The sequence below is a fragment of the Coffea arabica genome, chromosome 2e (genome assembly GCF_036785885.1).
Source record: "Coffea arabica cultivar ET-39 chromosome 2e, Coffea Arabica ET-39 HiFi, whole genome shotgun sequence".
In the NCBI taxonomy this organism is placed as follows: Eukaryota; Viridiplantae; Streptophyta; class Magnoliopsida; order Gentianales; family Rubiaceae; genus Coffea; species Coffea arabica.
Genome location: NC_092313.1, coordinates 25,301,911 through 25,313,443, shown reverse-complemented (window position 1 = coordinate 25,313,443; position 11,533 = coordinate 25,301,911). Strand labels below are relative to the sequence as shown.

The window sequence follows — 11,533 nt, the reverse complement described above, 5'->3', positions numbered from 1 at the left end:
AATGATCGGATTGGGATGATTCTTGAAGCCATTTGAAGATAAGAGATAGATCTACAACTTTGGTGAAGACATCTAAATCCAGTTTGAAGGTTTTCCAGGTCAAAATGCCGAATTACAATAGTAAATTTCTACTGGTCGAAGCTGGAACAGGGCAATGAGCAGGCAAGGGTATTTCAGTCATATCTCAGCCTACACAGATCCAAATGAGGTGATTCTTGATGCATTAGAAAGATAACTCAAAAGGCTACAACTTTCGTGTTTTAGACATGAGCTGGTTCAGCCTCTAACATCAAGAAAAGATTGGTTGAAGTTGGGCCAAAAACAGAGCAAGTGATCCACACTCGGATCCACTATTCATCCGAACCCTCGGTTGTTTCTGGGTTAGTGGAACCGAGCTCGGATCCATACGGATCCGAGGTACTGTAGCAGCTCGGATCGCTGGCTGGATTGTGGTCAGAAAAGGCTGCTCTGTACGCGTAAAACTCAATTTCACCTCCACCAACTCACATTGGATGCTAGACATGTGAGAAACATTCCCAGCTGTAAAAGGGGGATGTAATCCTCATTTCTTGACCACCTTTCATCATTAAAGAGCCAAATTCATTGCAAGAAGAAGAAGATTGGGAGTTCATAGCAGAAAAATAGAGAGTGAGCTACGGGAGAGCTTGAAACTGCAGAAATGTAGCTCTTTCATCTCCCTAGTGTTAGTTTAGCTTAGTATAGAGTAGGATAGTTCATCCATTCTTGTTATTAGCTAGATGAAGAAGAAGATGGAGGATGAAGAAGGCAAGGAAGAAAGCTCATGTGATAAGGGTTGTATTCCTTCCAAATCTTTATCTTTTGTATTTGATTCCAATTTTAGTTAATATACAAGTTCTGGATTTTGTGTTTAATATGTATTTCTAAAGTTTATACCTTGGGTTTGGTTGAACTTTCTATAATTGTTAGTGTTTATTATTTGGTTATTTGACTGCTATGATTTGAGCAAGTTATTTAGCACTTTGGCTCTTTAAATCATGATTAATCTGGTACCATTAATTGTGATTATCTAAGGTGTTGTTTCTGCAATGAAAATTGAGATTTAACACTAGTTCAAGAAGTGCTAAACATAGGGAGTACACTTACGAAAGTAGAGGTGCATCTATGTGGTTTTTAGTGATTCATTTCATGTAATTTCATTGAAGAAATGAACTTGTAGCTAATTTCATAACCATGAGAATAGGTATGGATTAGTTATAAGTATAATTGATTCACTACGAAAGTAGGATTCAAATGCATAAGGAAATTACACCATAACTAGCCTAGATGTAGTAATTAATGATCCAAATATAGCACTTGCATGAGTAGTTACAGATACCACAACCTAAGGAGCTTTCATTTGCTATTTTCTTGCATAATTTCAGTAGGTTTTAATTTGTTATAATTCATTGATAGTCTAAATAATAGAGAAGCTTTAGTAATACCGGTAATTGTTCACTCTTCCCTGTGGGATCGACCCGATATATACCATAAACTACTAGTTGATCTGTATACTTGCAGTGAACGGGTGTAATTCGGTATTTTTTAGCTTGCACGTATGTAAAATACCCGTCAATCAAAATCAACCAAATTAATAAATGATGGTCTTATAAACCTCATTATGCTGAAGTTGAATTTTATTTCGATAATGTCCATTTGAGAGTTGAATTAAGTAATTATCAACCAGTTGTAACCTTCCATTCACAAAAAGTAAAAAAAAAAAAGAAAAAAAGACACTATATTGGAAAGAAAAACCAAAGACAATCGTGACAAGTAAGATGAGTAGAATGACTTAATTCTAAAGCTGAGAAGCTACTTCAGAAGTAATTATCTTGTTTATCTTTCAGATTCATGAATGAAATCCATTGTTTATACTAATGTCAGTACTTACGTATTACCCATGATGTCAAGGATGTTTTCTCTGCTCCTTCATTTTCACCAATTTTAATTCTTTACTAAGTTGGAGTAAACACAGAAAGCAACAACCCAGAACAAAGGTTTCAAAGATATTGGTTCTAATGAAGAACTTCCGGTCACAAATATTGCGGATCTAGACATAATTCACAATTAGCTCTTCCATTACTGCAGGGCCATTCATAACCAAAATGATACTTAGCCAAATCTAGAAATCTCTTATCTGATTTTCTTTCCTATATCAGGAACCAATTGTTATGAAGCATATCTGTGCATTGAACAATGCCAATCAGCCAAAACAGATAAAGAAGAAAATCTGAGACATTTTTTATGCATATTTATCTGAACATTGATACCAAGTGTTAACTCTTTATTTCCCCAAATTTTCTTGCTTCGATTAGATGCAATCGTTTTGCACCACATGGAACTTAAAAATCTTCTTTGTCAATGTAATACATAATGTCTTTCACGTGGGATAATTGGTAAAGTATCGTCACTTACTCCATAATAATAATTTTTCACATGGGACAATTTAACTTGAAAGTCTAGACCACATCAAGTTTTTGGCGCGATTGCCTTGGATTTCGGATAATATTAGGGCAAAAACAAGCTTATTAATCTAAACTTGTTTTAGTTTTTTAATTTTCCTTGTATGATAGGTGCCAATTTACTAGTTTATATTAAGTAGTCGAAATTGTACTAACTCTTCTTAAATTTGGTGTTTTGTAGTGCATGCACCAATCTCTCCATAACATACTACCGTTTGATCCTGAAATCGAGAAAATGACAAATAGGAGAAGGCATTTAGCATGACAGCAAGCTCAACAAGAAGAAGTGGAGAGTGAAAGTGGAATTGTCATTGAATTGCCTCATTTAGAAGAAATGGCGGAGGAACGTGCAAATCGCAATCAACAAGTCTTGAGAGATTTTGCTTTGCCATCTACGGAAGGATCTCAAACAAGTATTGCTTGACTGGCAGTCAATGCAAATAACTTTGAGATTAAGCCGGCATTGATTCAAATGCTCTCACAAGAACAATTTGAAGGTAATACAACAAAGGATCCAAATGCTTATTTAGCTAATTTCTTGGAGATTTGTAACACAATCAAGTTTAATGGAGTAAGTGACGATACTATAAAGTTTTGATTGTTTCCTTTCTCTTTAAGAGATAAGGCTAAGGTATGGCTTAATTCACATGCACCAAACATTTTCATTACTTGAACTGATTTATCTAAGGCTTTCTTGAATAAGTACTTTCCACTTGGAAAAACTGTTAAACTACGCCTGGAAATAACAAGTTTTGCTCAATAGGACAGTAAATCATTATATGAGACTTGGGAGAGGTACAAAGAATTGCAATGGAGATGTCCACACCTTAGACTTCTTGAGTGGCTAACTGTACAAACCTTCTATAATGGTTTAACATATGCTATAAAAACTCATGTTGATGCAGTTGCAAGTGGAGCACTTATGGGGAAGTCAGCCAATAAGACTTAACAATTAATTGAAAAAATTGTAGCTAATAACTACCAATGAGCTAACGAGAGAGGTAATATTAAAGACATGCAAGTATGTATGAACTAGATGCTTTCAACATGTTAAGTGCAAAAATGGACAATGTGATAACAGTGCTAAATAGACATGGTGAGGTCGGTCCAACTTCTAAGGGTAATGTAGCATGTTGTACTCTTTGTGGAGGAAATCATGAAAGTACTAATTGTGCTACTATTGAACAGGTACAATATGTGAACAATTTCAACTGGCCAAATCAAAACAATCCTTATTCCAACACTTACAATCAAGGGTGGAGGAATCATCCAAACTTTGGGTGAAGAGACCAAGAAAATCAACAAAGACCAACCAATCCACGGGCTTTTCAATCAAAACAAGCACCAATTGAATCCAAACCCTCATGGGAGATGGCCATTGAAAAATTAGCCAATACTACCAATAGTAATATGGATAGATTAGCTAAAACAACCTTGGAGAGATTTGAATGACTAGAGGGAAGAATGGATCAATTAACCTCAATGTATAGAAATGTAGGAGTCCAACTCGATCAAATTGCCAATGCCGTGAACCATAGAAACTAAGGGGAGTTACCAAGCAAAACCGAAATCAATCCATGGGAGCATTGTAAGGCAATTACTCTCCGGAGTGGTAGACAATGTGATGGTCCTTTTAATGTTGGGCTTAAGAGAGAAGAAAAAAAAGGAAGAATAAGAGAGTTTGATTAATGACAAGAGAGAAATATTTCAAATAATACCCTATCCAAAAACATTCTTTAATTTTTTTACTCTTTTGGCTATAAAAAATATGTATCAGCTCATTCTAAACTGTAATGAATAATTAAGAAAAAACTATGCAGATGATGTCACTAACCTATGCCTCATTAAAGAATATAAAAATTTTGGTATGCTACATTAAGGGAAATATTTTCTTTGCTGTTTTGATAATAATTTAGGTAAAAACAATTGGAAGAGAAAGTATAAAAATTCATAAAAAAGACTATTATTACAACTATTCTTTCACTTGAGCACTCCTCTCTCTTAACCTTATTTAGTTTTATGTTACCCTAGGTATTTTAACAATTATTTATGCACAAGAATTTGGAAAATAAAAAAGTTGAAATAAAAAATGATTATTCTAATAAGAGTTAATCTTATATACTTGAACAATATATATATTATCATGATTAGATGCATGACACATACACATAATTGGTATTACTATTAAAAGTTAAGATTTACTTAAAAACTTGAAAAGTAAAATAATTAGATTTACATATTAGCTTGTATGCCCATTGTTTAAAACAAACATGTACTTACATATTTATATTATTAAATTTCTACATTAAGGAAAGTACTTTGTTAGGTGTTATGAGAAGATAGATAAAATGAGATATTGATAGTGGTTGTTATTTGCCTTGATTATATAGATCCACTATTATAAAAAAAAAAAATCCTTATTTACCTTGATTATCGTATTTGTTTAATGAATGCTTTCTTATTCGTACTACGCATATTACTCTATCTAAATGGTTCGTTTCTTACTGGTATCATGTATTTTTCTCTAACGAAATACCCTTTCTTGCGTCAAACAAGTATTCACGTATAATCATGTGCCTCTGCATTGTTTTGATATAACCACCGTAGTACTATTACCAAATTTTATATTTCATTTGCCACTATGTTTTCTACAAAACTATTGACAAAGTGATTTCAACCTTTGTGTGACTTTTTTCTCTTCTATTCCTCATTTATTTTTTCTTCTTTCATACCAAATGTCGTCTGATTGATTCTCTTAATTGCGGAACGACACTTAAAGAAATAAATTGACATCGGCGACTGCTACTTACATCTTCATTATGTACCTTATATACATAGTTTAGAAAAATTTGTGTTTATTCCATAAAAACATGAAATTATTTCCATAAACTATGTGAGATCTTTTAACCACAAGTGAGTTATAAATTAACCACATTTAATTTCACTTCTATACTTTCACACAAGCCATTCCTATCATAAAAGACTGTCACACTCATTCAGAGGAGTCCTCCAAAATGCAAGTTGTTTTCGTAATTTGTCAGCCTGCATTAGAACTACGAAAGGGGCCAAATTGTATAAGTTTCAACTTGTGTGGTAAATTATAACTATCCCCAACTTCGTGTCCATCAAATTATGAGGTGTGGCCGAAGAGGTTTTTTATTTTTTATTTTTATTTTTTTATATCAATTACTTCTATAGAGCTTGATAGTTCTTTGATGGAGACTTGGAAGCATGTTCTTAATTCAAGCCAAAAATAGTTAGATTTTGGTGATTTTGAGGTCATTGATGTTTTTCTTTTAAAAAATTAGATGCATCCGCAACTTCACCTGCATCGGCAATGCATCAACTTGCCGAAGACCTCCTACACGATATTGCTTTGGTGTTTGTGGGGAAAGAGAGAAGAAAAAATAATGTCAGAGTTTTGGGGGCAATATGTGCGTGGTCTTAGGTGATGCTCTGTGTTAGTCGTGGAGTGCCTTCCAGAATTCAACTACGTGTCGTGCTTAAATGCCATTAGATTGACGTTTTATGGTGGGAAAGTCCATTCCATTCCTACTATATCCAGTTACAGCTATGTTTTTAGATTCGGATCAAGAATCGACTCAGCCGAATTCAAAGGTTAGGGTCAATGGATTCAATCAGAATCAATAAGAGGTCGAATCGAATGACGTCATAAACACGTCTTATATATATTAATAATATATAAAAATACTAATGTATAAAATTTATCCATAAATTGGTGGTTTACAACTTCATTTACATATTTGATAAGTTTAGATTTAGTTCAAAAAGATTTAATTTAAAAAAATTTAAAAATTATAGATAAAAATGTAACTTGGAAAATAGATTAGATTATCCTACACTTTGTTAAAATAATGAAGGGCCAAAATGCAATTAACATAAATTTTTAGGGTATTCATCAATGCTAACAAATATCAAATCTAATCCATCTTCCTTATTCTTTCTTTGCCAATTCCTCCTCTCTCTCTCTCTCTCTCTCTCTCTCTCTCTCTCTCTCATTTTCTTCTTCTTTCTCTATATCAGAACTCTACTTTTTTTCTTTTATCACACACAATAAATAAACATGAAAGCTTTCTATTTTCTTCATTCTTTTCTTTTCCCCTCCTCTCTCTTCTCTTTTCTTTTCTCTATTTTTCCTATTTAATATGAAATCTTTCGAGAACTTAAAGAATTTAGAGAATGGAATTTTTCTCTTGAGTTGGGTTCTTAATGAAACATTTCAGATTCAATAAAAAGAACAATTACCTAAGCCATGAATTAATCTCAGATTCAAGCAAAGAAGAGGCATAAATGACAGTAGAGTTGAAGAAAATTATACGTGTCTATGGCATAAATCATGCTACAATCTCCAAGTGAATTAGTTGACATTCACCATTTTATTTGGATTTTTTAGTTGTTGGAAAGTTGCAAAGATATGAAACTCTCTACATGGTCAAAGAGTCAAAGGAAAAAAAACCATCAAGATAGAAAAATGGAAAAACCAGGTTCTAGCCGGTTTTTGGTCAAACTCGAGTTTTTACTGGGTTTGGCTGAGCTTTTGACAACTGGCTTTTGAGGAAGACTTGGACCAAACACTTGGCCGATTTGCGGTTTGACCAATCGGTCTGATCTAAATTTGAAAACATGGATTCCAGGATAAAGAGAGTCAGGCCACAGAGAAATTCCCTCTATGCCATTGATATTGTCATACTTTCTTAGTTTGACTGTTCCAAATTATTTGTCACCTCTGTAAATTGGCTAACATATTTGTATTTAATTTCTTCATTTAGTCATTTACTCCTTAGACACTCCGTAAATGTTCAATGCATGTGCCATTTTATGGGCCTACAGATTATTATCAAGGAAACTAAAACAACTTTTGTAGTATGTAACAGTTACCCAGAAACTAAAACCACAATAATCTAAGATTTGGTAAAATTTTGAAAACTATTGGTAAAACTTTCAATATCTAGGGTTTGAATAAAATATCTAGGGTTTGAATAAAACACGGGATTGAACAAGTATCATGCCCCACAATTCTTTACGTGCTAGTACAGCACTTAGCTTTTCATGAAACGAGAAATGGCACATCAAGTTTCAAATTCTATTCTCTGTTAATACAAATTGCAATTCATGAAGTGCGACAAACTTTACAAGATGGAAAGAGTAATACTTACTACATATTTTTTTTGTTCTTGGCTTGATTTATCCTCATAAATAAAATCATTGTATTGATTTAGTGAAGAAAAACAATTACTCCAAGCTCAAACTGCAACTATTATACAATCTTCAACAATTAGATAAGTGGAAAGCAACTAAAAAAGAGAAAGGACAACACTCTCTATAGTTTCAAGAAAGAAACCAGCTAGAATGTTGTTTATTAGGCACTTACAACATTACAATGTAATACAGCCCAAAGTAGTAAGCAAACTAATTAATTTTGCAAAACACAGTATATTATTACATCACAAATACGCTTCTGAAAGGTAAATTCACTGGAGAACTGCCCTGCTGACAATCTATTCGTTCTCCGAAATCTCAATACGCAATCCCTTGCGGAAACGAACACCAATAGGTATCCGGATTTTGTCTCCTTCATCGATAACTCTCCAGCTGAAAATTCAAATTATACAAGCTTTTTGATCAGTTATCATTTTCTTCTTGCAATCGTACATATTAAAAAACCGAAGAAGTTAAGTTGACATCAATTTATAATATATTAGAATTAGCTTCTATATATATTTAAGCAAAGATGGCGGGAATTGTGATTTAGAAACCCTTACGTATATTTTGTGGCCATGTAATGCAGAAAAATTGACATCTGCAACTTTGCAAAGTCAGCACCAACACAAAGCCTCACACCTCCACCAAATGCCATGAAATTTTTTGATCCCGTATGCAATTCTTGGCCCTTTTGATTGAAATAACAGCAGGGAAAACCTAAATTATTTTTGCTTGATTTTGTATAACTTTTGTTCTGCAATTTTATATTTCTTGTGTGTAAATTACTTGAATCTGTCAATAATTAAATTACCTCCCATCGCCATGGGTTAAATTCATAGGGGTTGTCGTATCGATTAGGATCCAAATGAATTAATGCTGGACAAACCATTATCTTCCAACCAGCAGGAATTGTATACCCTACAAATCATTCGTACTTATTAGTCAAAACTATAAGTTATAATGGAGGAAAGGAAGAACAAAGGAAACAAATTGTTTATTTTCTATAGTTTTACTACCATGAAAAAGATGCCCAACCCAAGTTACTAAAGAGAGTTTTTATTTTCTTTTTCTTTTTCTTTTTTCTTTTTTTCTGTAGGAGAAAGGCATCATGGGTTCAAAATAAAGAAAGTGTGATAAATGATTTTCAAGAAGATGCCAAATGACAGATTGAAGTATACCTTTTATTTCAACATCCTTGAGAACTTTGCGAAAAATCCCAGGGGCAACATTTATAACCCTAACTACTTCATTTATAACCTACAGCAGACAACAAAACTTAATATGTAAATGGTGTAGCTCACTATATGATTCAAATGCTAGATACAATGAAATGTCTGGTTAATTGAAACATACCATGTGCGTGAAAGCCATAGACTTGTACTCTTTCCATGAAACACGAGAATCTTTAGTTTCTCGCATTTTAAGAATTTTTTCATGCTCTCTCTGCAAAAATGATTAGCTATTTAAGTGTGAAGTAATCTTATATACTCTGTTAACGTAAACATCCAATGATAGTAATGTATACTGTCAATGTATAGAGAATATTAATCCTTTAAGTATTGAACTTGGACAAGAATTGGAGAATTAGAGGGTTGATACAGATAACAACGGGAGTAATTGTTTTGGAAAGTCATGGACCTTTAGTTCAGCCATAACATTTGGATGGTCATTTAGAAGCCTCAGGGTCAAAGTCATAACTGTTGCAGTTGTTTCATGGGCAGCAAACAGAAACAAGAATATTAAGTCCATCGCAATTTCTTCATTCAAAAAGGTGTCTTCTTTCTCTATTTGCTCAAGTAAATGATCCACAAGGACCCTCTTAGTGTGATTGCCTGAGCGCCTCATCTCAAAGATGTCCTTGATGACCTTCATTGCTTTCTTACGTCCCTGGAAAATGAAAATCATATAGTTCGTTCAATCTGATACAGCATATATGAAAGCATTTATATTTTACATATATTTATAATGAAAATCTTTTTTTTTTTAGGAATAATGGACATCGATCTTTCAATATAAAAAGAATTCCAAATGACGAACAACCACTACAATTGATTACTTGTAAGCAAGCATAGAATGCTGTTCCAGGGAAGTTGAGAGGAATTGAGATCATGCCATCCATGAATGTCGAATAACATTCTCTCAATTTTTTCCGAGCCTTGCTTTCTTCATAGCCAAGCATCTTCTCGGCAGCAAGTTTAAATAACATCTGTAGAAAATGAGAATGTTAATTACTACTTTTCATGCAATGCTCTGTACGTATAGTCCAAATTCATCCTGATTAATATAATCAAATAGTAGGATGCAAATTAATTTACCTCATCAGTTCCATCTTTAGCATCTACTTTTCCAAGTTTACTCCAAGAACTTAGATGCTCTCGAGTGTTGTCAACCATGTCGTTTATCAGCTTCTCTCTTAAGGCTTCAGGGCTAACAAGCTTCAACATTAAGCTCCTGAGGTACTTGTGGAAGTCTCCATGATAGCCAGCTAAACCTTGTTTCCCAGTTACCCGGGTGAAACTCTCACTATAGCAGAGCTCGAAACCATTATTTTCTTGCTGGAAGACACGGTAGTTGACTTCAGCATCAGTTGATATAACGACCGACTGCCCAAGTATATTCGTGCGAAAAATTGGCCCGTACCTGAAAATTCTCAAAGAAACAAAGAAAAGGCAAGACAAAAGCACAAATAAAATGCAAAAGAATATTAGAGGAGTCGACAAAAAGGGTAATACAATATATCTTACTGCTGATGATGTTATGTTACAAATGACATGATGATATGTTACAAAGGCAAATATCTGGGGTTGTTTGGATAGTAAATTTATCCTAAATAATATTTCGCTTGCATCATAAACACATTTTCTAATTTATCTTTTTATATTTCCAACCACCTTTTTATCTCACATACATCAAATTACAAAAAATGCTACAGTAATTATTCCAAATAATATTTCAAATAATATTCTATCCAAATAAACCCGTCTCTTAATTTATTACTACTACTGCTGTAATATTGTTAAAATATATATGTGATAGCTAGTCAAGAAGTGGTTAGATAACTAGGAGTATTGAGATTGGTCCAATAGTTAGAAGAGGGCTATTAGAATTTTTTTCATTGTCTAATTCAAGATTTGAATTCTGTATCTGATAGATTGGAATGAGAAGGGTGTAGAGAGGGGGTAGGAGGTAAAAAAAAAAGGGTTACGTATACCTTGAGATTCTTTTTTGTAGGAATGGTGGGGGATCATCTGTTGCATAAGGGGTCAAGTACTCAATTGTTTCTCCTATAATTGGTAGCCCCATCGAACCTGGTGGTAATACCCCGTTACACTTGGGGTTTCTCCACCTATACACCCAGCGGCTGAATAGTATAACAATAAGAGCAATGATAGCACAAGCAAACAACATGGTCCTTGGTTGTTGCACCCGAAACGCAAGGAAAGAAAGGAAAAGAGAGTAGCTAAAATTGTTACTGTTTTAGATAAAGAGTCGTTGTATAAGGAAATTTGGAAGTTGGAGCTGCTTAAATAGATGGAGAGCGCAAAGCTTTGATAACGACGCGCTGTAAGACTATTGGCTGTAGACATATTACCTGGTGATCCGAATTTCACAGGAAATTGATGGATCCGAGGCCTCACAATTTGTGTTTCGTACAATTTCGTATAAGTAGACCTCTAGTATAAATTAGTAGGATTTGGTGCAAATCAAATCCAGTTTGATGTAAATCAAGTGCAGTTTAGTATATGTTACCTTATTATTTGATGTAAATCAGATACACTTTGCTATAAGTTGATTATTGTCATTTAGTATAAGTTAAAGGCAATTTGGTA

General features: G+C 33.6%; 1 protein-coding gene across 1 annotated transcript; it reads right to left on the bottom strand.

Moving 5' to 3' along the window:
• Positions 1 to 7,827: 7,827 nt before the first annotated feature.
• Positions 7,828 to 11,198, bottom strand: LOC113729589 (cytochrome P450 87A3). Its single transcript, XM_027253863.2, has 9 exons — positions 10,915 to 11,198; positions 10,019 to 10,343; positions 9,760 to 9,909; positions 9,342 to 9,590; positions 9,057 to 9,146; positions 8,882 to 8,960; positions 8,515 to 8,621; positions 8,264 to 8,391; positions 7,828 to 8,093 (listed from the first exon to the last, which is right to left on the bottom strand). The coding sequence occupies exons 1-9, from the start codon at positions 11,109 to 11,111 to the stop codon at positions 8,000 to 8,002; spliced, it is 1,419 nt and encodes a 472-aa protein (XP_027109664.1). The 5' UTR covers positions 11,112 to 11,198; the 3' UTR covers positions 7,828 to 7,999.
• Between the last annotated feature and the right edge of the window lie 335 nt (positions 11,199 to 11,533).

Excerpts from the sequence above, each read along its gene's own strand:
- LOC113729589 (XM_027253863.2), bottom strand. The coding sequence starts at position 11,111 with ATGTTGTTTGCTTGTGCTATCATTGCTCTTATTGTTATACTATTCAGC. Across the intron at positions 9,591-9,759 it reads CATTCTATGCTTGCTTACAA|GGACGTAAGAAAGCAATGAA; the intron begins GTAATCAATTGT and ends TTCATTTTCCAG. Across the intron at positions 8,392-8,514 it reads TTAACCCATGGCGATGGGAG|GGCCAAGAATTGCATACGGG; the intron begins GTAATTTAATTA and ends TTCAATCAAAAG.